Genomic DNA, 27979 nt, shown 5'->3' on the forward strand with positions numbered 1-27979 from the left:
GATGTCGCTCAATCAGGATTTCGCCAGCTGCGTGTTCTCGCGTCATCACGACTGTCATCGCGGTGTTTGCGCCGACATTTCGTGCAGTCGTAGTAGCAGCTTGCAGAGGGAGAAGAAAAGACCCGCGTTCATGAGTTAAACCTCAGTGTGTTTGTTGACAAATTTCTCGGTAAGAACACATCCGCGGCTGCTCGCTAAAAGACGAAATCACAGCGGGAGCCGATAAAAGCACGCAGCCTGCTCGTTGTTCCGCTGCACTTCACACACAGACACACGCACACATACAAAGCAACCACCCCATTCAGCTAGGTCGCTAATGAGCATTAGCCTGCTAGGAAGCTAAGCTGTATAAGCTACATTTACTCTTATCTGTTGAGAATTTGATAGTTAGCTACGACTGTATAAACTCCACGTAGACTCTGAATGCTTGTTAAGCGTAATGACTGTTAGCATAAGAAAAAGTGTAAGCAGGCTTTGTGTAAAACGGTGTCTTAACCGTAGCTGCTAGCAGATATGTACATTTTTCTATTTTTCACTGAGCGTCAGTTCGTATTCTTGTTGTGTATTTATTCATTGGAGTGATGGGCATGGAGGATTGAACGATTTTTGCTACGATACAACGCCGTCTGTCACTGCCCATTAGAAACCAGTAAACCCCGGCTTTGGGTAATGACGTTAAGCGTTGAGCCGCGATGTTGTCAGAGAGGATGTTGTTCGAGATGAGGCTGAGTAGTCATGGAGACCATGTGGGGACGTTTCTGATAGCTGTTAACGGATTTGTGGTATTGGTTTATGAACATCAGCCCTTTTCAGACACGAAATATGCAATCCCAGCTCTCCCCTGTGATCATCATGATTTAATTCAGTCATGATAGAACCGAGAGAGAGCCTCTAAAATATGCAAAACATGCAGAGACACTGTAGCATTAATATCATGATTTAATATATGCAACATAGGCCTATGCTACATATTTCTGTATAGCCTGAATTTATGACGATGATGCGCCTGTTGTTTTTATGTAATTCCTACAGGTAAGTGCATAGTCAAAATTTAGGTTGTCAACATAAAGAAAAGCTTAAAGCGTAAGACTGACTCTAAAGTTATGTCTTTTTCACACATTACTAGGGATGCACCAGTGTTTTTGTTTATTTGCATTGTTTTTATAATTTTTAAATTATAGAAAGAAGTATTTTTTAGAAGTATTTATTAGAAAACATAAGTAAACGCATTGGAATGGTTTGGTTCTCTATGCATTATAATGAATTGTGGACAGTTGTGACAGCATTGTTTCACACTTTCTTTAACCAATGTGACACCACAGCAACTGGTAAATCATCTTATTTGCAAATAGGTCATCAACAGGGATGAAAACTTCAGTCAGAAATAGCATTCAATAAGGAAAACTACTTAAGTCTCAGATCTCTGCAGGCAGTTTTGCTTTGCCAACTTTACCTGAAAAGTTTGCACTGGATTTTTTTTTTCCACTCCAAGTTGTAGTAGCTAACATTTTTATTTAAGTGTCTCAGACTGGGAAGAGACACAAACATGGTTTTGGTCCCGAGCCTGGATAAAAGGGAGAGTTTTGTCAGGATGGGTATTCGGTGTAAATCTCTGCCAAATTATCTGCTGTGACGCCTTCTTGGGAAATAAGTGAGGAGCAGAGTTGCATGTTAAAATATAACAGACAATTGTAATAACAAGGAAAAATATTTTTTTATAAATAATGTATAATTTGTGACGTTTTGAATATATGACGATCATGACTAATCCTAGCACAGCAGTATGTAAGATTAATGAGTCAATTTGGCCAAATATATTGGTGCATCCCTCCGTATGGCCTTTCATGTACACTATTAATCAAACATGAGACTTGTATATCAGTGCTTCTAAACATTCACATCACAAGGTGCATGTCTGAAAGGGGCTTTAGTTGAGTTTGTGAATGACTCCCCAGTTGGTCAGTTGGATGCTGAACACAGCAAACAGGAAAATTTATCACAGTTTCCCCAGTATTAGTAGTTTTGTTCTGTTGGCTTACAGTGTGCATTGTGCAGGCCAGTGGAGCTCTGTGCTAGTATAGCCTGAGATTTTTCTTTATCAGACATTTCTGAAAAAGGAGGAGGGCTCAGGTGTGCTCTGGGCTTCATCCCAGAGGCAGTCTTTGTCCCATCTGAGACTTGATCTACATGCTGAATGTGTGTAATGGAGAGTCCCTCATTCTTGTTCTTTGGTAGATTATGTCTTTCCATTTGGGTTTGTTATGGTCTTACTTTCTTCATCTTCAGTTCCACTCTTTGATTGATGGATTTGACAGCCAGTTATGCGTTCCAGCTTTGAACCAACAAATTAAGACAGTGTGCTTTTCCTTTCGATTCTTAAGTTTGTTTCTTAAAAATCAGTTTCTGGTTTTCTTTGTGTGATTTATCGGCTTCACTGTGTCTCTGTTGTGTTAATACAAGCTGAATGTTTAAACTTGCTTCTGGTTACTCGATTCTTTGACAGTATTTGTTTGTTGCTGTTTCTTCTTCTGCTGTGTTTTATCCTCTTGCTGCTGTTGATGTTGGTAGTGGATGTCTTGAATGAAATTGTTTAAAATCTAGTTTAAAAAAAGCAGTGGGTATGCTGTTGATGCTTATAATGCTAATGTTAATGTCCAGACTGATTTTGGTGGGTACGTTGAGTTGTGGGTAGCATCCTGGCATACAAACATGTTCCTCTGCACCTCATTGCTTTGTACTTTCTCCTCTGATCAGCTGCTGTCTTTGGTGCTGTGCTGGTAATCAGTTGCTGATATTACTTTGGTTTACTTAATGCTAATGTTGCTTCGGTTGATATGATGCTAATGTTGCTCTGGTTGACGTGATGCTTATGTTGCTCTTGTTTACATATATCTAAATTTGCTTTTGACAAAATGTTGAAAATGTTGCTTTAATTGATAAGTTACTGTTGTTATTTCTGTAATAGTTGTCCCAATGATTTGTGTTAATTGCTGACGATGTGTTGCATATTTGCTGGTTTGGTATGTTCCGCTTCTTGTGCTCTGTTAAAGCCAGATGCTGAAGGATGTCTGCTGGACTTGGTCAAACTGTGATGTTGCTTTCGACCTGTTTGCCAGATCGGTTGGTTTTTTGGGTTGTTGCTTTGACGTTTGGTGGGCATTGCTGACTGTTTACAGATATTGTTATTGTCTAATTGTTGATAATTACATTTTTTGTAGCTGAGGTCATCATGTTGTTACGAAGCCTGAGTGTTTTAGTTTAGTGTGATATGTTGTGGGCACCGCAAGTCTTACTCATGATGAGGTTGAACTTTGGACTGGAGTTCTTCTTTGCTTCTGGCGGGAGTTTTTGTTTTTGCTGTCTCATTATGATGATCTGTTGTTGGAAAAGATTCCCAGGTTTAGTGTCCATTGAGCTTATAAAACAATTTCCGTGTGCTTTTCCGTGATAAGACCAGCTTTTAGTTGTAGGGCTAAACTCTTCCACCACATACTACTTGTGCAATATTCAGCATTTTTTTAACTGAGTGATAGCAAATACTTGAAACTGATAAAGCACATCCTGCCAAAACCATCTTGCAAATGGCTCAACATACTATTCTTTTCTGTGAAAAGCTGAATTCATTGATGATGTTTTTAAAAACAGGAATGCTTGTTTCTTTGACCTTTTCACCAGGTTTCAGTATCCTGCAGAAAACCTCTGTCTGTTACAGTGAAACTATACACACAGCTTAGTTGCATTGGTGAGTTGGAAGTTGCATGAGATTTATAAAGGATTACTGTTGCACGAATGATTCCACAGCTGAATAAACAAGCAATATCGCTGTACTGCATGATAGACAACTTAATGAACCTTATTGTTGCAGCCAGTTTATTAGGGCTCAATACTCCAGAGTACCACTGCAAAGACTGAAGGCCTTGATAAACCTTAGACAAACTGGGTTGAATGACACTTCATCATCTGTTTCATCTTTAAATAAATAAATAAGTAAAAAAAAAATTAAAAAGTCCCTCTTTGGAAATGGGCTTCACTGGGTTTCCGCCATAACTTAGGTACATTTAGTAAGGCCACTAAGGCCAGAAAAAGGAGGAGGAAGGATTAACACGGCACTTTTCAACGAATGTAATGAATACTATGTACACATGAAGATCAAGTACAATAGGCTATACCAGCAGGAGGGCACTAAGGGGGATATAGCCTCAAAATTATATCACAATATTTTAATCATGATACATAGAAAAAAATGCTGAATGTTTTATTGCGCTTTGTTGGAGGCTGTTAAAGAAACTCTCTTTTCAGATAGGTTCGGTAGGGTTCATAAAAACATAGTATTGCTATAGCAGTGATATTGGATAATGATTTTTTTATGTCACTTAAAATGTTATCAGTATTTTCATGGACCATATGATATGGCACAGCCCTACAGTGCACTGAATTACAGTTAACCTTGTACATATACAGGGATGGATGATTTTTGTCTGCTGTAATTAGCGGATATAATTGGACAGATATTTGCTGAAAATTAAAGGTGAAATGGTATTAAACATTTTGCTATTTCAGTCCACTTTACTTTTGTATGTTTGTTTTATTTGTTTTAAGAGTGTTCACACCAAGCATGAATAAAAGTCTCGCCTTGCGCCAGTACACTTGCTGAGTAGTTTTTGGAAATCCACAAATGTTTGGCCATAATGGCCAGTAGGAGAAATATCACTGCAGTGCTGCCATCATTTCTAAATTTTCCCTAGAACATCTTTAAATTTGCTCACTTTTCTCCAAGCTTTTTAGTTTTTTTTTCCTGTTCGACCATACAGCTCCTTCAACCCACTAACACCAGCATTAAACTAGTCCTCACTTTCTAAATGTTGATGATGTCAGAAGACGCCAGTCTCTAGGATAATAGAGATAAAGATGAATACATGTGGATTTGCCTTAATTTGCATTGTCCAGCATGAACTTGCATAGACTTCTGTCAAAACTTTGCTTCACATTTGGTGTGAATGCTGCACTTTTTAATTTTTTTTTGTTGAAAAATGTTTAAAAACAGAAACGGAAGGCGCACAAGATACGGTAGTTAGTGTTTAACTAACAGTCATAATTTTAGCTCACAATTAAATAAAAAGTAAATAAACAAGACCTGAAAATGCAACCATCTTAATGCTTGATACTCAAACACTGGCGGAAACCCTGGACTTCAGATTATTTTACGTAATCTAGTATTGAAAGTAAAACAAATTGCGTTAAATTTTATTTCTTGGTTGAGCTGAACTGTTTTGCTGAAACTTCTTCTGAAAAAGTTTTCTTTTTGTGCACACAATTTACATTGAAGGTATGTTGATACCTGAAAATGCTTGTTGAATGAAACAAAAGCTGTGCTACTCTTCTTTACAAACCAGATAAGCTTTACTGAGGATTAGAATTTGACCTGGCCGGGCGCATGCATGGTTTAGAAGGACAACAAGATATCACAGATGGCAAATTAGTCTCTCATTTTTGGCATGTGAAAAAAAGTCAGAATTTTTAAATGCTATATATTTGCAATTCATAACAATTTAGGAGAGAATATACCACATATCATCACAGCGTCAACTTTATCTGGATTGTTTTTTTCCCCCTGTCTTTAAGCCTGCCTGAAATTCTTGCTGTTCTTTAAGCACAATTTCTTTGTTCTTGCTATGCACTGTTTTCAACACTTCTCAGTTATTCAATACTGAAGCTATGTTTAAAGCCTAAGATTGTTTTGTGGTCTAGCAAAATATGTTGGGCAGGATTGCTTAATTATCAAAATGAAAGTTTAGCAAACTTATTAAGTGGTTCAGAGAGACTGTTTTAGTTTAGCTCTTTTTGACAGTTTTGTGCAAATTTTCAAAATTCTTACCTCTATTCCCCAAACCCCTTCCAAAAACCTTTGGTTTCCAGATGGCAAGACAAAAAGGAGTGCAAGATTAAGAACTTGTTATTATGAAGCACTTAAAATTGTAAGCACTGCTGGCTATGCAAAAGAGACTCTTATCCAAGTTTGCTAGAAAAAAAATCTGGAAACGATTGGTCACCCTCTCTCTGCTCTTCATCTGATGGTAGTGTTGCTTTCTCCCCAGGTTTTAGGGCTGTTGTTTAGCAGTCAGTATGGCGGTAGTCATCAGACTGCAGGGTCTGCCCATAGTGGCTGGCACCATGGACATCAGGCACTTCTTCTCTGGCCTCACCATTCCTGATGGGGGAGTGCACATCGTGGGGGGTGAACATGGTGAGGCTTTCATCGTCTTCGCCACCGATGAGGACGCACGGCTGGGCATGATGCGAACAGGTGGGTCCATTAAGGGCTCCAAAGTGTCGCTGTTGCTTAGCAGCAAGACAGAAATGCAGAATATGATTGAACTCAGTCGCCGCAGATTTGAGGCTGGGGCAGGGGCTGTGGAGATTGCTGCACCTACAGCAGGAAATGCCAGTCGTCAAGCAAGTGCTGCCCCTATACCCACAGTACAGTCTGGTGCAGGGGGGAGAAGCGGTAGCCATGGAAGTCAGGGTTTTGGTAACACCCCGACTGCAGTGACGGCAGCAAGCTCATCTCAGGAGCCACCAAATAACAAGGCTGCAACCAGCTTGGCCAGCGTGGTGCCCAGCTTCCCCAACAGCTACAGTTCTGCTCCCACAATCACCACAGCACTGGCATCTCTTAATGCAGGACCCCCACCCATCCCTCCACTTCCCAGCATGCCTTCCATGCCTCCTATGCCCACACTCCCTACTATACCAGTTCCTCCTCCAGTCTCCTCCCTTCCTCCTGTTCCTACTGTTTCCCCACTGTCCCAAGGACCTCCAGTGCCTCCTATGTCACACCTTCCGCACATGTCCTCCCTACCTCCCTTTAACCCTTCCCTACCTCCCCCAGCTGGACTAGGCTCCGGCCTTCCTCTTGGGACACCCAACCATATGTTGTTTAACCCTCTTTCTCCTCTGGCTTCACTTGGCCTTCAAGCCCACATGAAGGCGGCTGCTGCCGTAGCCACTGGGGGAGGAGCTGGCAATCCTGATGAGTTGTTTGTTCTGCTGCAAAACCTCCCATTTTCGTGCTCAGAGGTAGAAGTCAGGGATTTTTTTCGGGGTCTGGGGGTTGATGCCGTTCGCCCGATGAGGGATGGACAGGGTCGGCCAACTGGTAGGGCTATGGTCAAGTTCTTCTCACCCCAGGACAGCTTTGAAGCAGTGAAGCGTGGAGGTGGCATGATGGGCCAAAGATTCATTGAGATCACCCCAGGCTCTGAGCGTCAGTGGGCCAGCCTCAATGATGGGTTGGCAGGCCATGCTCCTCACAACAGCGGCAAATCAAATAGCAGTAATGAGTCACAAGATCTGCAGCACCGCCGTGGTAATGTAGAGGCAGGAGGCAGAGATCAACGAGCAAGGTCACGATCTCCCCACCGACAGGAGTTCTGTGTGTACCTAAAGGGCCTTCCTTATGAGGCAGACAAAAAACAGATTAAGGAGTTCTTTAAGAATTTGGACATTGTAGAAGACAGTATCTACATTGCCTATGGCCCCAATGGACGAGCCACAGGAGAGGGCTTTCTTGAATTCAAATCAGAACAGGACTACAAGGGAGCTCTAGGTGCTCACATGCAGTATATGGGCAGCCGCTTTATTCAGGTTCACCCAATCAGCCGTAAGGGAATGCTGGAAAAGATTGATGCCATTCGCAAGCGTGAAGCAGCACAGGGTGATGGCAAGAACCAGGATGGCTTAAAAACGCCCAGAAATTGCGCCCACATTACCAACATACCTTACAACATCTCCAAGAAGGATGTTCGAGCCTTTCTGGAGGGTGTGGGCATCTATGAGGACACCCTCAAGGTACTGACAGATAGCCATGGCAACGGTTTAGGACAAGCCATCTTCCAACTGCGAACTGAGGAAGATGCTCGCAAAGCTGAAAGACTGCACCGTCAAAAGCTCAATGGACGGGATGCCTTTGTCCATCTTGTGACCTTTGATCAGATGAAAGAAATTGAAAGAAATCCTCCACCCCAAAATAAGAGGGGCCAACGCATCCAGAACCAGCAGAACCAAAACCACCACCAACAAGCCCAAACAAATCCCCAGCAACCCCAGATCAATCCTTTTGCTGGGATTAGTGGTGAGGAGTTTAACTTTCTCAGAAACACTATGGGGAACCTCAACAGCCCCCCATTTGTGACTCCATTTTCAGCTCCAGGAAATGGGCTAGCAGGCCCTCCTCCTCTCCCACCACTGGCTGCGGGATTGGGAGATGTTAATTTGGGCGTGGCTCCCCCACTAGTTGCAGGCCTTCCTGGAGCGCCAATCTTGGAGCCACCTGGCTTTCGTAGTGGAGCTGCAGGAGGGGGTCCATTCAGCCAGGATGGGCTGAGAGGTTTGGTACCCTTTGACAATGCCAACAGAAAAGGAGGTGGAGGAGGACAGAACCGAGGGGGAGGGGCCAACAACAACCAGGGGCGGCCAGGTGGTGGAGCGGCGAGTGGACAGCCAGTGTTCACTCCAGTGGCAGAAGGTCTCCGCAACCAGCCAGCCCCTGGAGGATCCAATAATCCCAGCAGTCAGCGTGGCGCTGCTGGCCCAACAATTGTAAAGCTGCAGAACATGCCATTCACTGTGACAGTGGACGAAATCATGGATTTCTTTTACGGTTATCAGGTGCTGCCTGGCTCAGTCTGCTTACAGTTTAATGAGAAAGGCCTGCCAACTGGAGAGGCCATGGTGGCCTTTCAGAGCCACGAGGAGGCCACTGCTGCAGTTATGGACCTCAATGATCGACCTATTGGAGCACGCAAGGTCAAGATAAGCCTTGGTTAAAGCCCCTACACTGACTGTAGATAAAATTACCTGGATTAACCATCAAGTTGAAACAAGGCCAGCCTAAACCATACCAGATTTTGGACACAGTTCAGACCTTGCCCTGTGTTGTGTCTGTCCCTTTGTGTAAATATTGGCAGGTAAGCCAGATCCCCTGCAGTCTGTGCAGTAGAAAACTATGACTTTGCTCTTTTCTGCAGCTCCTCCACTGACTTTGATAGCACAGTGTCATGATTAATATTGCTGTGATTATAATGATGATGATGCTTATGATGATGATGGGAGGATTTTGGTCCTTTGTTTTCAAGCTGTTAATGACATCACAGCTTATTGCCAAATCATGTCAACACATGATGCAGCGAACACACTCAACTGTTTTAGGTTTTTCTGTGTGTCTTTTTTGTTGTTTTTTTGCTATGCTAATATTGCTGTATATGCTTAAATATGCTGCGCTGCTGTGGTTCGATATTAACATGCTCTGTTGCTGTAATTCTCCACATTCCTTGTTGCTGTGGTGAAATCATGATTTTAAAAAAAGCTATGTTGCAATGATCAAATGTTGCTTTGGTGAAATGTTGACATGCCCCTTTGCTGTGGAAAAACGTATTACTGACTTCAAGTTTTGTGGCCATTGTAAAAGAAAGACACTTGCTATAGTAAATGTTGTCTCAAATCTGTGTTGCAACAGTCCCCTGTTGATACGTGGAGTGTGTGGGATGGACAGATTGCTGACTTCAGTTTTATTTTGTAAAAAGGGGCTGCTGAACTTCTTTAATTTTTCACATTTTTTATCATCTCGCTGTGTTTGAACAATGCCACCCTTTTTCCACAGCACTTGCTCAGTAGATGTTTGGATTGTAGCGCGCTAAGATGAAGTCTGTAGTGTTTTTAGTTTGGTAGCTTTTTGTTGTGTTTCATAATTGTTTTGGATATTTTCTTCTTTAAGCTTATGTTTGTTTCTCTATTGTCAGTGTGAAAAACTTGTATGAACGTATAACCCTATATGATGTGGCGTCCTCTTTACTTTAGCTAATAAAAGGATGTTCCTCACCTGCGATGAGCTCTTTCTGACTGCTCTTCACTGTCTGATGATGGAAACTTGACTGATTATGAGTTATTTTTGTAGAAGCGGAATGGAAGACTCGTTTGGACTTGTTTCCAATACAGATGACCTTTAATATCGACATCTTCAATTCAATATGAATAGGCGTTATTATGGGAAAGAACTTGAACCTATATAATTATCAGTTCTCTTTTACAAAGTAGAGAGTTTTTGTGTTTGGGGGGAGGAGGCATACATAGGTTTTTAACATCAATGCAATGGTTTTATTTTTCTCTGGAGTTGGAAGACAGTGTAGAAAACACAAAGGCACAATTAAAAAGGCCGACATGAAAGTTTTGCTGTTTGAAACAGAATAAGATGACCACATTGTTAAAAGGAATGGATAAGCCCATGTCTAATACATTTGACTGTTTGAAACTGGCTCTCCACTTCCATCCCTGAATACTGAGTACTTCAAATTAAACTTTGTTCACAAGGTATCATTGTTTTCTTTATGTCTAAGCTTTAGTCAGTATGTTAACCTAAATTAATTACATGAAACTACGGCTGGGCGATATGAGGAAAATCTGATATCACAATATTTTTAGCTATATCCCAATACACGATGTATATCGCAATATGTTTAAATGACCTCCAAAAACAAATTTTATTTTCAACCAAATAGTGCTTAAAATTGTACTGGTATACTCATTCAAATTGACCATTCAATATTTTTTTCAACTTTAAATACAAAAAAATCTGAATCAATTGAAATGTTTTAGTTTAACCATTTTTTTTTAACCATCATTTGCACACAGAGGTTTGACTATATTGTCACAGTAAGTCTCTTTCTGTGGTTAACACTAGACTTTTAACAAACAAAAGATCATAGCAACAAAAAAAGGACGTCAAGCAAGAATTCCTGAAACAAAATAAAACAATTAAAAAGGTGCTCCTTTGTGCTTATAACTATAAAAGTTGTAAAATAAAACATTTGATGAAACAAAAGTCTAGATAGTGAGTATAAAAACGACTGACCAAGAACAGTTGTAGGTCTCACAGCTACCTTTTATGGCAATAGTTTTATGGCATGTTTTGCAAATTACAGCATTGTGTTTAGCCAGCGAGTGTCATTCCCTCGCTCGTCTGAAACTCCCGCTGTCACCATATTTTTCCCAGTCTGGTAGTATACCCCCTCCCCCCCCTGCTAGGTGGGTTGGCTGGGGAGGGGGTCACAGTGAATTACATGCAGACTAGTTAATATTACCATGGTAATTTATACTTGATGGTTATGTTAAGGCCATTTTAACTATTGTACGTGGAAAAACTCATCATACGTAGTATAGTATATTTGATATATCGCCCAACCCTATATGAAACTACCACTACTATGACAACAAAGACCCAGTAACTGAGTTAAGTAGACAGTGGGTTTTTTCCAGTCTCTGCTGTGATGCTAATAGGGAAGCTGACTCGAAGAACATTTTCATTGGCGTTTTTAAATAATTGTTTAGCAACAAACCTCTGGAGCCATGTCTAGCATGTTACAGGTGAATTCTGCTACGTTTCAGCTGTTTTTGTTGTTGTTGTTTGTTAGCAATTTTAAATGCTTTCTTAGTGTAAACAAATTTGTTTATGAACAACCTATGCATTCTTGCACAGTTTTAGAATTAAAGCACATTGTGGTATATTGTAGCTGCAGGAAATACCTGTATCTTTTGTGAAAGTTTACGCTTCCCTTAGAAATATGGTGGGACATGAAGGTAAAAGTTCACTAAGCCTTTGTGCCTCAGCAGTAATCATGTTGTCTAATTCTCCCCACTAAATAGAGCTCATAATTAAATTTATCCTGAAAACAAAAATTAAATGATAGCTGACAGGGTGAAACAAACACTAGTCATATATGAACGAGAGGTTTATGATATTCTATGACAGCCTTTGTTGTTCACCGAACTCTTCTCTTCTCTGAGCAAATGCAAACCAATTTGTGGAAGATCATTTATCCCAAATTACAGGACAGTTTTCAACCAAATCATCAAAGTTTTGATTTGTCACCTCAGCTGCTCTCATTTTCGTTGATGTGCTTTTTTGTTTATTTATTTGCTGCAAACTTAAAATAAAGCCTTTGGATGTAATATCAACTCTGTTGTACTGAGTAGAGGTAGTGGAGAGCATCAGTGGAGGTAGTTTTGTCTGAAGAGGAGTCGTCTGCTATCTGGATATGGTTAACCTCCAAGCAGGTACAACGACGTTCAACAATATGTGCATGCATTGCTGAACTTTCTGTGTGAAACTGTGGGAGATAAGCAGGCTGTAATAAAGAGACCTGAAGCACTGTCTTTAAAAATGGATGCTGGGAAAGATGACTGTCTTTGTTGTGAAGCTGGAGTGTGGAGTGAAGAGAAAATGCAGTGCAAATTAAAGAGAAAAAAAATCCTGACAATTGGTCTGCAAAGGATGCATGTCTGTGCAGTACCTGTGTTTTGGTGGGTGAGTGTGAGGCAGGGGTAAAAATTATCCCAGCGTGACTGCTGCTGAGCTGTCAATCATTCAGCTGCTGAATTTCCACCCTCCTGATAAATAGACATCCAGAAGGCAGATCTTGCAGGTGAGTGAAATTTAAAGCACATGAGGAATTCCACATAATTTATCAAAAATAGCCTGAAAAGTGCTGGCGCTGCCTGTAGAGCACCTCTAGCATTAATCCTAGATTAGTCTTCAAGGCCATCATTGTTCAATGATTCAAAAAAAATGGAGCAGGTGGCAGGCCTACAGCCTTGAATCACTAGATTGTCTAAATTGCCCAATGTTTGGAAGGTGATACATATTTATGAAGGATGGTAGCTATTAGATGGCTCCTAGCATGTATAAACTCCTTGGAAGGTAGTAGAGGTTTTTTTTTAGCCTGTAAATGGTAGTCTGTAGGCAAGATAAAGTGGCCTGCCGATGGTTGGAGAAGGTAGCTTGCATCTGGTAACCATTAGATAGGTAGGTGATTTAACCTTTGTGTAATCCCTGGGTTATATAGAAGGTAGATAAAGAAAGGTGGCCTATGGATGTCAAGCTGTAGATAACTTGTGGTAGATTGAACTCTTTTAGGATTTTATAGACACAGGGTCAGGGAGTGGCAGCCATCTGCAAACCTGACCCTGGTTCTGCTGAAGGTTTCTTCCTGTTAAAATAGTTTTTCTTCTCTCTGTTGCCAAGGGCTTGCTCATAGCAGGAGTTTTCTTTGTATTATTGTAGGGTCTTTACAATATAAAACTCCTTGCGAAAACTGCTGTTGTGATATAAATAAATTTACACTTATTTAAATAAAACACTATATAACTAAAACTGAATTGATTCAAAGATATATGCTGGCAGTTAAGTGGTGAATAATTGTTTGTGGATGGTAGCCTATGTAGCATTTCATTTGAAGATGGTAACTAGTACAAGGTAGCCTGTGGATAGGAAGTAATTTTTGGTGGATGGTAGCCTATATATGGTAATCTTTTCATCATAAGAGCACTGGAAGGTAGCTGGTAGCATTTAGACTTTAAGGTATATGAAGGGTATGGTATGGTATAGCGTTCTAAAAGGGTGGCTATAGAAGGTAAATAATGCCTAGTAATGGCCTGTGGATGGAAGTCTATATAGCACTTACTACGTAACGGAGGAAGCTTGTACATGGTGCTAAATGAATAGAACATGATTTCAGGTAAATGGTAGCATTTTGGCAAGCTTTTGGTAAGCTTTGATGATTATATAGGGTTGATGGTGCCCTCTAGATTATATTGTTTTGGATAGTAGTAACCTGTGGATGGAACAACAGCTTACAAATGGTAGCCAATATAGTGACTTATGGATAGAAAGTGGTTGTTGTTAAATGGCTGAAAATGGTTTACTTTTGATGGCTTTTTAAGGTGGATGCTGTTCTATAGAATATGCTATGTCAATGGTAGATAGAGGAATGTGTATAACAACATAGTGTTTGATTTTTGGTACAGTACAAATGTAGATGGTTGCCTGTGGAGAGAAAGTAAGTGCTGGTTGACAATATTCTGTAGATGGTAGATAGTGTTGTGTTAAAGGTAGTCTGTGGTTAGTGATTGTTGGTAGACAACAGATGGTGCAGAAGGTGGGCTATGTAAACTCTGGTTGGTTGTAAAAGGTAAAGGGTATTGCTGATGTGAGAGGCTTCTGGCCAGTAACCAACACACGATAGTTGTGGATTGAATGGGATTGTTAGATGATAGTGCTCTGCAGATGGCAGTGTCTAGATGGCAAATAGTGCTCTGTGAATGGTATCCTATAAGTAACAGTTAACTGTTGGAGGCCTTTAGATGGTGCAGAAGGTAGATGTATGCGGTGGAATGCAAATTGAGCCACGGCAATATATAGATGGTCACCTCTAGACATTACAGAATATTACCTGTTGTTCATAGTTAGCAACTGGTAGATGGGTTTTTATATGTAATTTATATAATATATAGTAGCTTTAGATGGCGGAGATTGGAAGACTGGCATTTTCTGATAAAGTTGCTGCCTATTTATCATTATTTTGGTAATGATTTGAAAATTAGTTGAAAATAAATGACTAGTAACACTAACCCAAATATACAATAGTTTTACAACATAAAATAATAAAAAAAAAATGTAAACACATGCACAAAATAATTGAAGATAGGTAGGCAACCTGACTTAGTGGTGTTGGATTAAAAAAAAGTAATTGAAAAAAAAAATATTATAATTAAAAAATGATATTTTTTATCCTTGAATGAGAAGTAAAATATAAAGAATGGGGAGGAGTCCACTTGTGGAAATGGAGGAAATTGTGCAAAAGATTATTGACTGGACTGATCACTTATTATTTTTTTCTTTTTAAGGCATATGAAACACAAATGCCTACAAAGTTTGAGCATTTTCTTAATGCCACTTCTAGATTCCTTGCTGCTTCAACTTTAATAATAATAATGATAATGTTTAAATATTAGTATTTTTTAATTAGTAACCCTTTCATCATATGGATTTTTCCAGAAATGCAAATCCATGACCCAAATATGAACAAAAGAAGGAAACAACATTTTATTGTATAGAATCATGCAGTGATTCTAACAATATAATAAATGTACTGAAGCTAAATTAACACCTAAGTACACTAAGGTAATGTTAAAACTGATATCTATATATCTGTATCTAGATAGATAGATAGGTAGATAGATAGGTATGGAGGAAAACGGGTAATCTGAGCCCTGTGGGTTCTTGCAGATGCTGTTTTTTCTCAACTTTTTTGGTCTTGCATGAAGTCATGATAAACTTAGTAAGTGCATATGCTTTTCCAACTTAATCAGACAGTTGGCATGAGTTTCAGGTTTATTTATTTTTGATGAGCATAACATAGAATTAGGGCTAAAGAAGAATAATTTAACCTTATGTCACTATGTTTAGCTTAAGGTTCCCGTTACATTAAAATAAACCGGATTTTGTGCAAACTTATTCCAGCTCTTTTTTGAAGCTGCATGTTACTCAAACCATAAGAGTATGCTACTTTCAACATAAACCTCAGTCCCAAAGGTTTTTTTCAAAAACATTTAATTTATTTTTATTTTTAAGAAAACGGCTGTGAGCTGTTTTTGGGGAAAAGTGATCTTTACAGAATGAGAATCACTGAAGCAGGAGCTCTGTCTGTTTATGCATGTGAGATCTGCACAGTAAATAAAACAACAATACTATCCCCTACCTTCTCTCTCTCAGTACTGCATTTATCTGTTTGTGCTTTTCCTGATGTGTTTCTGTGTTGCTTTTCAGACTGCACTGTGGTTCTGCTGCGAAGGATGAATAAAATGAAACCATATTGTTCTCTGTGGGGAGGGTGACTCATGCTGTGCGCAGTTTGTTCTGTTTCCTCTCTGCTCTGACTGTTGTTCAGTCTGTTTGGTCTCTTCTTCTGATCACCACAGTACATCAGCTTCATCATTCATTCATTTAACTGCAGCTGCAATAGCACTTCCGGCCCAAGTATGTGACCTTCAATATAAAAGCACCAAAAAGTTTAAACAGTCTTAAAGCGCATGATCTTTTTTCCTCAAACATAAAGTCACATGAAGAAAAAAAAAACAAACACCCCACATTATCGTTCCTATAGCTTCATTATAAAAGAGCAATGGCAATTCTACTTTGGAAGACATAAAAATGAGGTTGAAAGATTTGAAATGGGTATAAATAAAAGTTTTTTTCCCCTGTTATGTCAGTTTTGAAGTGAATGATTATAGCACTCTGTATCAGAAAGGAAAAAAAAAATCTTAAATTGGAAATGCATGCATATATTGCTGCATCTCTGTAGTGTAATATTACCACCCTTGTAAACATGCAGGACTTTAGGAAAAACAATGATTAAGATGCATTGTTAAGTCATGACAATTTAAACCAAAATTAAGAGCACTGAATATTATCTCTGATGAGATACAGTCATGATCATTTGTAAATTACTTGTACGACTTATAATTCTCAAGGATTATGAATTGTGTTAAAGTATGTAACACATCTGTTAAACATTTTGCATTATTGCACTGGGCTTTAATCATTACCATATCTTTGTCTTGTTGGGGTTGTGTTTGGAAGTAAAAGCCTTAATTATGGTAGATCTCGGGGATTCTGGACGTTTTTCTCCCTGTCCTGTCATCTTTGTGGTTTTGGGGTTATCATCTTTGGTTTGTTGCTGGTACAGTAATCTTTGCAATAGTTTTCCCGATGTTTGCTGATAGCAGCTTAATTCCGAGGCGGGTGTAATAATAATGTCTTCAGGCTATGCTAAGGTTAGAAGGCTGTCGTCTGATTTCTTTTCTGTTGTTCTTGTCTCTGTACCCACATTACCCCTAATATAACTATTAATTACTCAACAATGTGCATTATACCTGGTCGGCTGTAGGGTGAATGAAAAGTTAAATGACTGGGAGGATTGATTACGTTTGGCGTTATTCAGCTTTTATTGTGAAGGAGTTCACAGGACATTTGAAAAGGTAGTAACGTCACCATACTCTCGTTCTGGATCAGGGGGCGTTACTGACAGTTGCTTTGGCCAATCAGGAGTCGAGTACGCAACTGCATGTTCAATCAGAGAATAGTTAGCCTGGCCACCACCCTCCCGTGTCACCGAAGGCTTTCGAGCAACGACAAACGGAGTTATTTTCGTCTCTATTACTCAAGGCTTGTATTGTGTGGTGTGTATTTTACTAGAAAGCCCGATAAACTGGTTAGATAACGTTCGGTGAGCTCTTTAGTGTGTTTAACAGAAAAAACAAGGTGTAGTTTCCTTTCGTGGATTGTGGGAGTGGCTGTACACGGCCCTTGGTTTCTGTTCCTGTGGTTTGAAGGGGATAAAATCTAACGGATCCAATAAGGTGATTGCTAACATTTATAATGGCATAATTCAATTTAAATGTGTGTTTGTGCGAGAGTGTGTGAACTGCATGTGTTGGAGAATTGTGCTGGTTTAACTGGTTTTACAGGTTGTCAAATCTCCATTCAATCTCATGTTGATGTTGCCTTTAGGGGCTGCTAGTCCTTAAGTTCGTGCGGGTGGTGCTTTTACGGGCTTCAGCTCCTTTTGTTTATTTAGCTCGTAAAAACGGCATATCAGGTGGCAGTGAGTGAGAAGATGTCACATTGCAGTGAAGCCTGACTGACTTTATGGCTGCTGATGAAAACGATACCGCCACATCTCCTCTGTTTATTGAGTGTCTGTTGGAAGACTGGTGGCCTCTTTTGAATGTGGAAAAGATAAATGAATGCAGTCATACAGTCACCAGAGATATGCTGTCTTACATTTGGGCTGTTTTATGACTCTGTGGTGCAGAAAGTTGCAGAACACAAAACTGAGATCTTGCCAAACTTCAGTTAAATTCTGCAGCTGTTTGTGGTTAATGAGTGATTGCATTAGTGGTGTTTTTGAGCTGCTGTTTCATTTGGGGACATCTTGGGGAACTCAGCTGAAAATTTCCGGTTTAAGTGGCATACCAATAAAGAGGTTTTGGCTTGCTACCAAAAGGAAACTTATCAGGATTGTAATATAAAATTGTTTGTTTTTATTTTTAAGTCACATTCAATATGATTAAAGTATATATTAATGTATAATGAGTTGACCAAAAGTGGCACAACACTTAGGTTATGTAAGGTAACAGACTCACTTCCTCAACCAGGTGGTTGCATGCAAAGACCCAGTATGGTTAAAAAAAAAAAAAAAAAAAAAAAAAAAAAAAAAATCCTGTTACCAACGCGTGTTTTTGAGACTCAGCAGATGTTTAACTAATGTACAGGAGATGAGAAGAGTATAATAGTGATTAGATGTTGTGTTTATATTGATCTGTAGCAGCTGAGTTGTTGTGGCCACTTTGGGTAAGCTGAGGCTTTGTGTTTCTAGTGATTCAGTGCTTATGGATAAGAATTGGTGTTATTTGCAGTTGTTTTTTTTCTGATACAGGGTACTATAACTGCTGTAAAGACATACATTTCTACTCTTGAATGACTATTTTAACGTTACTGCCGTCACTGTAAGCTATGCTGATATTGAACTCTTAAGTTCTGAAATATGCTGATTTTAATTTCTTTTCTGCTCCTCCTTCAGATGGCAGACTGTGTCAGCAAGGTGGAGCTGAGTGTCTCCTGTGCTAACCTGCTGGATAAAGATGTGGGGTCAAAGTCTGATCCTCTGTGTGTCCTGCTGGAGAGCACTGGAGGAGATAAGTGGGCTGAGGTAATATGACAGTCATGCTTCAGAACAGAGCTTTGTTTGGCTTCAGACTTCATTCTAATGTGAGAATCCTGTTGGTGTTTCTCTGCGTCAGCTGGGCCGCACTGAGCGTCTGAAGAACAACTCCAGCCCGTCCTTCAGTCAGCGTCTCCGACTGGATTATCACTTCGAGAAAGTTCAGAACCTGAAGCTGGGTGTCTACGACATCGACAACTCCAGCTCTGACCTTGGTGATGATGACTACCTGGGAGGGGTGGAGATCACACTTGGGCAGGTACACACCGAATGTGATCAGCTATTACTTTCAAAGAAATACCAGATTTATTAGAATCGATTTTTCAGTAGACTAAGGTTCAGCTCTTCAAAATTCAGTCAAGCTTACTTTTTGTTGTTTTTGTGTCCCAACTGTGTTAGGTTAGAATTGTAACGTTCAGTCTGTTGCTTTCTCCAGTTTCCCAAGAAGAAGCAGGAGAAATGTATACAATAGGAGGGATAAATACAAAAAAGAGAAATGTATACAAAAATAAGAGAAAGGCACACATTAGAGTACAAGTTGCAAAGTGCTTGGGAGTAGTGCAAAAGAAGAAAGACTTGGTCTGAATAGAGTGCGTGTGCGAGTGGCCTGAGTGATGAGGGTCACTCAGACCATGGCTCAGGTTAGTGAGGTGGGTGGGCAGGGGTGGGGTACTTTTTATAAAGTTTATAAATTTTTTTAGTATGTGATATCAACCACATCACAAAAGTTTTACTATAAAGTTACTGAAATAAGTAGATGTACTTTCTTTATTGAAAGTGGAATTGTAACTCATTTACTTTAATTAAAACTTGTTGGCAACATGTCAGAAACTAGCTGAAATGCAGAATATGATGAATATGACCAAGAAATAAACAATTTGAGATGCAGGAAATGTTTCATGGATTTTAATTATTGTGCAAAGTTGATGCAAATAAATTTTCTTTTAACTAACATAATGATTCACGATCAGCTGTTCAAGTCTTACAATGTGTAGATTATGCAATGCAAATTATTCTGCAGTTTTCCAGTGTAATGCTGGCGCCCTCTAGTGGTGACATTGAACCATAACGAGCTGTGCTGTCTGTGCTGCAGCTGATTGGCTGTTTTTAATTCTGAAATTTTGTTGTTGTTTTTTTTAAACTTACAGATTCAGGTTGAGTCTACAGGTTTGAGGCATGCAAGCATCTGATATCCATTGAAATGTTCAACAACACATTATTTTTGTTAGGCAAGAAACTAAAAAGTTCCTCTGAGGTCAACATTGCCCTCTGCTGGACAAACTGTGTTATGCAAATTCAGGTTTGGGAGCTGGCTGTCAACATTACCTTCTGTGTGTTTCAGATAGTTTCCAGCAAAACTGTGACCAGACCTCTACAGCTGAAGAAGGGCAAACCTGCAGGGAAGGGAACCATTACTGTATGTACAGTATCGCTGTACTGACAATAAAACAAGATTATGATGACTGTGACTTTAAAGTAAGTGTGTGTGTTTCTGTGTGTGTAGATCACAGCAGAGGAGATAAAGGACAACAGAGCCATTGAGTTGGAGTGGGAGGCTAAAAACCTTGACAAGAAGGTATCTTCTACTTCCTACTTTATTTAATTCTTAGTTATTACTCACTGAGGTTTGATCTCATGAACAGCTGCTCTGGATGGCTGCTGGCTTTTCGTGATACTCCCCATCTGTCTTATTTTTCCTCACCTTGGTTCCTAAAAACGTTATTTTAGTGTACACTGAGGGGGGGGAAAAGGTTTTGAAGTGTTTCAGAGAAAAGACATAAAGAATAGAGCTCTCTGAGCATGAATTTTAAAATTGATATATGAAGTTGAAGTTTATTTTTAGCTTTTCAATTTTGAGCTTTTCTTAGACTCTCACCTCAAGCAGAATTATTTTTATTACAAAGAGTTTTGTCATGTGTACTGAATTTTCCTTTTCTATATCTGAGCCACTGATGACATGCAGCTATTTCAGAGTATGTGTGTTGCTTTCTAATCTACCCTCACAGCTTAGTAAAATGCATCTCCAATAAATGAGATTTCAGCATGCTGTCCTCTGTTTGTTTAGGATACGTTTGGGAAGTCTGATCCATTCCTGGAGTTTTTCAGACAGGGAGATGATGGAAAATGGCAGCTGGTCCACAGGACAGAGGTAAACACACATGCACACACCTTATTTCATGTGAGAGATGGCTGTTAATAGCTACGATCCTTCTCAAACTTTCTTGTTGCTGAAATACAAAATATCTTCAATTTAAACATGTAACACTCTTAGCTTATCACGTGGAAAAACTACAAAAGCACAAATGGAAAAATTATGGTGAAGATGACCGCGATGAAGACGGTTTCTGTGTATTTGTGTTTTCTGTTTGTAGGTTGTGAAGAACAATCTGAATCCAACCTGGAAGAAGTTCACCATCCCTCTGCAGACTTTCTGCTACAGCGACCTTGAAAGACCTCTGAAGGTTCCACCAATTAGAATCCACCTCAGTTCATGACAGCCAATCAAATGTGTAACTGTTCCATTAAATCCTGTCCTCCTTTTGCAGGTGGATTGTTCTGATTACGACAGCGATGGATCTCATGATCTGATTGGTTCTTTCACCACTAAAGTCTCCGATATGCAGAAAGCAGCACACGGCTCACCGGTGAGTCCACCGATGATAAGACACGTGACATATTTTAGTTTGCTGCTGAGAGGTTATTAAACCGTGTTGTTCTCCAGGTGCAATTTGACTGCATCCATCCCGAGAAACAGAAGAAGAAGAAGAGCTACAAGAACTCTGGAGTTGTCTCTGTCAAGAGCTGCAAGGTAAAGACTACATGACACAGGGTTCCCTTCAAGGGGTTTACTTTTTAAAATTTTCAACTTTATTTAAATGGGAATTCCTTTAAAGTTAAAATCTCACTTTTTTAATGGGGACCTGTCCAACAAAGTACACATTACATGGTTATTAACATTATAAAGTCAAGTAAGTCAAAAACAGATATGAGATAAAAATAAACAAATGAGAAAACGATGTGCATAAAGTTCAGCTTAGGGATACTAATTCTACTCTTCCTCTATGGTTACTGTGTAAACCACTGTCAGACAGACTGAACAGATTCCTCCTCTCTTGAACTGAAGTTTCTATTCATTGAGTTTTCTTGAACTGTTCACTGCCTCACAGGAAATATGAAACCTGCAGACACAGAACAGTGTAGAAAAATACCTAATGTTAAATATATTTCATTGCTTAAAGAGTGGGCTTGGAAAAGAGGTCTAAAATCACATAACTTGATTTACGGAGTCCAAATAAGTGATATTTCATAGTCTGTAGTCTAACTGGGGCTCCGCATCAGAGGCAGATGAGGCAACTCCTGCAGGGGGATTCATGTTTCAGCTCTCCTGCCTTTGTCAATATGATTGGTGCGACTTCATGCATTGCTGAGCTGAACTGTAGATCCTTTGCTTCCCTCTGCTTCTGCTGAAGAGTTGAGGAAAGGTGCAACTTTTAAAGTACTAGCCATGAGCCAGTTAAAGTATTCAGATGTTCCAGCACACTATAAAAATGTCCAGAGAGTCGAGGCACTCTACAGAAGCTAAGTTAGCCCAAGCCAAGCTAGCAGCTTGTGCTAACTGCTAATCAGAGCTCTGTTAGCTTGACTTGTTGGTGACTGTTGCAATGATGGGTGTGAATCTTTAGCAAAGATGCATGTGTTGAAACATGTTTGATTCTCTGTTTGTGTGCAGCTGATCACTCAGTACACTTTCCTGGACTATGTGATGGGCGGCTGCCAGATCAACTTCACCGTATGTCAACGCCAGCTCACATGCACACATTTTAAGTGGTGTAATTTATCTAACCAAGCTCATTCAAGTAACTCAAAGATAAATAGAATATTTTGTTTATAGGGTGGCTTATCTTTGTCATCTGACTTTTCAGCTACTGATCACAACTTATCAATCAACTTGAGCAGTTGAAAAAGAAGCTAATAAAGTAACGCAGTAATTTTATGTGAACGCTTTAGGTTGGGATCGACTTCACTGGCTCTAATGGTGATCCTCGCTCACCCAACTCTCTCCACTATATGAGTCCAGATGGGCTGAACCAGTACCTGTCTGCTCTGTGGTCTGTGGGCCAGGTCATCCAGGACTATGACACGTCAGTACTCCTTCACTCAAACTACACCCAAACAACTACGCATCGCTCTTGTTCTGCTCTCCTGCCAGCACTCTAACCTCTGATGAAATGAAAATGTTTCTGATCTTTATGTCTAACAGTCATTATTTTGTTTCTTCTTTCAGCGATAAACTGTTCCCAGCGTTTGGTTTTGGAGCCAAATTACCTCCAGACTACCAGGTCAGCTCTCTAACCGACCAATCACAACGCCTGTTTCTTTAGTTTCTATTTGTTTCTGAAGTGAGAGATCATTAATTCCCTTAGGTGTAAAAATTATTTTGTAATTTTCTGATTTGATTTCGTTGATCTAAATCAGTTACGTCCGGTTTACTAAACTGTTCTACTGTTGATCCTACAGGCAGCACACCACGAATTCGCGCTGAATTTCAACCCAACTAACCCTTACTGCCAAGGTACACACACACACACACACACACACACACACACACACACACACACACACACACACACACACACAGTACCTCAAAAGTGATATGATTTACTAGATTATTCCATTTAAAAAAACAGGTGAGGGAAGAATTAATTACCTTTTATTTGACAAAAAATGGCTTTTTTTTTTTTTTTTTAAACGGCTGTACCCTGTACCCTTAATCGTGAGTTTTGACATCTTATTATGTATCAATAAAGACATGATTTGATGAGGATTAGAATGGGTTTATGGGTTTTTCCAAAGGTAGCTGCATAGGAAGAGATCTCTCTCACTAACGTCTGATGCACACACAGTCATTTTGTTCTGAAGCAGATCTGAAATATGACAGAAACCGCTCAGTGGAAAAAAGAGAAACATGGTTACCCTTAGTAGGCATCCAAGAAGGGAAGAGTTAACAATTTTATTTTTAAAAAGTTTGGTTTGTCTGCTTTGCTGCTGCCACTCTTAGGCATCCAGGGGATTGTTGAAGCCTACAGGATGGTTTTGCCTCAGCTCAGGCTCTCTGGACCAACAAACTTCTCCCCCATCATCAACCACGTTGCCTCCATTGCTGCCAGTGCCGCACAGGCTAATGCTGCCGCTGTGAGTGAACTCATAACAACTAAAGCTTAAGACAATTAACCTGAAATACACAGTCTAACTTTGACATGTATCTTCTTGTCTCTGCAGCAATACTTTGTCCTGCTTATCCTCACTGATGGTGAGATCACTGACTTTGACCAGACGAGGGATGCCATCGTTCGGGCATCAAGACTCCCCATGTCAATCATTATTGTGGGGGTAGGACCAGCTGACTTTAAGGCCATGGAGCTTCTGGACGGAGATGACGGTGTGCTTAGGTCAACAGTTGGAGAATCAGTCGCCAGAGACATTGTCCAGTTCGTGCCGTACAGACAGTTTGCAGATGTAAGTGTGATGTATAAGAAGACTAAAAGAAAGTTCAGACTCAGTTACAAAGGACTCATTCATGTGGCTTATCATTTTAATTTTTATTCTTTAGTTATACATTTAATATCAAAAGATAAACATTACTTCTCATGCCGACACGGCACAAAGCAGATTTTTAGATGCTTTCCACTAAAACAGTGTGCCTAAATAGGCAAATATAGACAGAATTGAGGTGGATTCTTGCTTGAATTTCATGAAATGCAAGGAGATTATTTTTAAATCTTCCTCCAGATTGACAACTTTTCACATCCAGTTTTGTTTTATTCTGAAGTCTGACCCCTCCCTCCAACTACCCTGCTGGAATTACCTGTGTACTTTTATAGATGAAGGAATATTTCTTCCATAGAAATGATGATAAGTCTCTACTTTCCATTCATGCAACCACTCTCCTCAGAGAGGGCACAAAACGAAAATCCGTCAACAACAGAAAATATTTTCTTCATTTAAAACCTGTTCAGAAGGTCTAAAATAATATACTCTAAATGTTAACCTGTCTCTGGGGGTGATGTCATTTCTCTGCATGGACTCTGTGGTGTTGGAGGAAAACATTAACAACATGTCTCTCTTTTTCCAGGCTCCTCAGGCTGCTCTGGCTCAGGCTGTGCTGGCCGAGGTTCCCAATCAGGTGGTCTCTTATTTTAAAATGAGAGGGCTGGAACCACCAAAATCTCAGGCTGCTGCTAAATCCTAAACCTAAAAATCCTAAACTTTCCACATGCCCTAAAGCCCACCCTCACATTCCCCAAAACCGAAGGCCCACCCTCATGTCATTCCAACCCACCGCTAGACCACATGCCCCTACTTGGCCTTCAGCCACCAAAGTTGACCACTCTTCAAGGACCATGCTGATGTGTTAGCCAATTGCAGAACAGCACTCGACTATTAGCCAATCAGGATGCCACAAGAAAACATCCCAGTTTTGTTTACTCCATTTAAGAATCTCTTTGTTTCCAGATCTTCGTCTTCTATAGGTGGAATGATAATCTTGTAATATAGATTATTTATTCCTTCTGCTGCTTCCACAGTATCTATGCAGATCACGTGTGTTTGTTAGCACATGTTTGGAAATCAAAGAGAGAGACACACACACACACACACACACACACACACACACACACACACACACACACAGGGGAAAACGTGTTTTGTTCCAGGTGTATTCTAAAAGAAGAAGAAAGATGCGATCTCTAACAACTGTACAGATGTTTGGGTTTTTTCATTCATTTCAGTATAGTTTTAGCACAGCAGCCCCTAGTGGATATGAGTGGCACTGCAGCTGCTGGTTCCTCAGCTCTGTGTGTGTGTGTGTGTGTGTGTGTGTGTGTGTGTGGCTCTGATTAGCTTTTTTGTTAATGTGCCAATACCTTGCACTTTGCTATTAGACTAAATGCTGGAAGATTATATTACAAATGATATATAGCTTTACACCTACAGCCTTACTATAGACTTTAATTATAGTGTACCCTTAGTTTAGCTTCTTTCTTGCTACTTGAGCCTGAATGTTTCGGATTGCGCTCTCTTACTGCTGGTTGCTAATGCTGCCATTTTGGCTCCCAGCACACAAGCTCCACTTTGCACATTATGTCAGTAATGTTTGCAGGTTACATAGTAAATCTGAACATCTGCAGTTCAACTGCAATCAGTGAATATAATTGATTGAAATATAGTCGAGGTTGGACATTAAAGAAAATATAATGTGAGCTTTATAACGAAACAGTCGGTATCAAACATAATGTGCAAAGTGAAGTGAAAGTTTGGAACATCGACTGTAAAGTGCCTTTTAGAATAAACCTGAATACTTTTCACACTTGAATGAATCCTGGGAGCCAAAATGGCCACGTGTGCAGCACAGTGACATCACTGCTCGCTGTCATGCTCTCTTTAGATCCTATGCAAATAAGATGTTTTTGAAGTTGGAAAAAAATTGTTTCCAAAGCAAACACGAACACTTATAACATGAATTTGTATTTAAGCTTGAACTCCATATCACAGCAACATGTCCAGGCTTTGTGAAGGATTAATGCCAAGGAAAACACGAGATAGAAAAGTAAGCAATTAATAATCAGACTAAGCTTTTATGTAACTGAAACGCAGTGAAGTCATAAAACAGCCGGCATTGTAGACACTTTAAGAAGCCTCGATATAAACACGACTCCTTCAGCCTGGGATGCTGGCATTTAAAACGTGTCAAAATATATGTTTACAGCATAGTCACATTTAATTTTGTTATAAAATACACTGTTACCACAGCTTCAACTGTAAAGACTTCTAAACAATTATTAGATGTTGTGCCTTTTTTTTTTTTTTTTTTTTTTTTTTTTTAAAAGATTAGCTAGAGAAAATGCAGGAAAGGAAGGAGGAAAAATGGGAAACACAAAGAAGTGCTCGGTTAAACTGAAACCCTTGACTTTGTGGTCAGTGTCTTGACCTCCAAACTCATGGGGTGGCAAGATTTAGCTTTTGTACTCATGTCACATCACCACTTTTGCGCAAGATGTTGATTTAAAAACAAAAAAAGTGACAGTTGTTAATCAACGTTCGATTCTCACAGCGAATTTTAGGTCAAATTTTTGTACTCTGTATTGATTGTATTTTTATTTCAACTTGAGCCAAGATTTGTTGTTTCAGTCTCATGAAAGAACGCAAGCGCTGGTTTGATTTTCTTCAATTAAAACCCTGATAGATCAGATCTCCAGGGGAAAAAAGGTCAGGTGATCAAACATGTTGTTTTATCTATTTTTAATTGAAACAGTATTTCACCATGAATATGGGTAATAGAAAGCCACCTCCTCTGCACAGCGTCCTGATAGACTCGCAGGAAGTGAATCCTCTGCTAATTTTGTCACAGAAGTTCAGAGATCAGCTGAATGGGATAAACTGATTCTTGATAAAACACCATCTCTCTTGTTTTGCTTTACTGTTTGCCAAAATCCTTTTCCTTGCAGAACTGATTATAATTATCACAGCAGCGCACACAACTTCTGTATTAACAGCTGTGATCAGTTCAACAGAAGGATCAGTTTCATTTAAATACATTTTAAACCACTGCAAAGTTTGTTTGTTTTTTAAGTTCCACGTCTTGGACAAAATTTGGGAGAAAAGTCTGTTTTTATTTTGTTTGTTTTTTTTAAATTTCTTTTCTGCTCTATGCCAACTTTTAGGTTGGGAGCTGCTGGTTTATTTCTGCTGTGGCAAAAGGGTTAGGGTTAGTCTTAGAAACAGGCCTGCAGTATTTGAATTTTCTGCAAACAGAAAATTCTAAATTTGTTGTAGAAAAAGATAATTAAATCTATTATTGTTCTGATTTTATTTTAGTTGTTTTGGGGTTATTTTTTTGTGCCAAACATTAGTAGATTCAGTAGAAAGTTTGTTTCTTTGAGGTTGTTTTTCACCTTCACCCTGACCTGGTGCTTCTAAAGGAAGGGAAACTTCTGTTTTCACATGTTGAATACTGAAATATATTTTTGTTCTAGTAAAACATATTTTAGGAGACCATGATTAATCACATTGATTGGTCACATGATGCTGCCATCTCACAAACCCACAGTAGCAACAAATTAAGCTTAAGATTAGGTATTAATAATAATAATAATAATAGTAAAGCACTGCATCTCCCATAATATTCCCACAGTGCTGCAGGTTGTGATTAGAATAGTTTGTAGAGCCACAGTGTAATGTGACTAGCAGCTCCACTGCTCGTTCGGCTAACTACTATTGACTTACCTGTGTAACTAAACCAGTATAAACCTGTCTGTGAAGAATGCTTGTCTCAAGGCGGTAATAAAAACTGGGAAAAGGAAAACGTG

General features: G+C 39.6%; 1 protein-coding gene across 5 annotated transcripts; it reads left to right on the forward strand.

The window, feature by feature from the left end:
* The first annotated feature begins 43 nt into the window (after positions 1-43).
* On the forward strand, positions 44-27975 carry cpne1 (copine I). 5 transcript variants are annotated; one of them, XM_039612737.1, is made up of 16 exons: positions 49-169; positions 18474-18602; positions 18694-18873; positions 19957-20031; positions 20119-20190; positions 20680-20763; positions 20987-21076; positions 21161-21259; positions 21337-21423; positions 22345-22404; positions 22623-22756; positions 22900-22954; positions 23133-23187; positions 23674-23807; positions 23895-24131; positions 24748-27975. In XM_039612737.1, exons 2-16 carry the CDS (start codon positions 18474-18476, stop codon positions 24862-24864), a joined length of 1608 nt encoding a protein of 535 aa, XP_039468671.1. In that variant the 5' UTR covers positions 49-169; the 3' UTR covers positions 24865-27975. The 5 variants fall into 5 exon arrangements, with proteins under 5 accessions (XP_031589083.1, XP_039468671.1, XP_031589084.1 ...); XM_031733225.2 differs by lacking the exon at positions 49-169 and adding an exon at positions 16954-17250; XM_031733226.2 differs by lacking the exon at positions 49-169 and adding an exon at positions 16971-17070.
* Positions 27976-27979: the final 4 nt, after the last annotated feature.

Source organism: Oreochromis aureus, linkage group 5 (assembly GCF_013358895.1).
Source record: "Oreochromis aureus strain Israel breed Guangdong linkage group 5, ZZ_aureus, whole genome shotgun sequence".
Taxonomy (NCBI): domain Eukaryota; kingdom Metazoa; phylum Chordata; class Actinopteri; order Cichliformes; family Cichlidae; genus Oreochromis; species Oreochromis aureus.

What these genes read in the sequence shown, in the direction of transcription:
- cpne1 (XM_031733223.2), top strand. Translation starts at nt 6,124, where the DNA reads ATGGCGGTAGTCATCAGACTGCAGGGTCTGCCCATAGTGGCTGGCACC.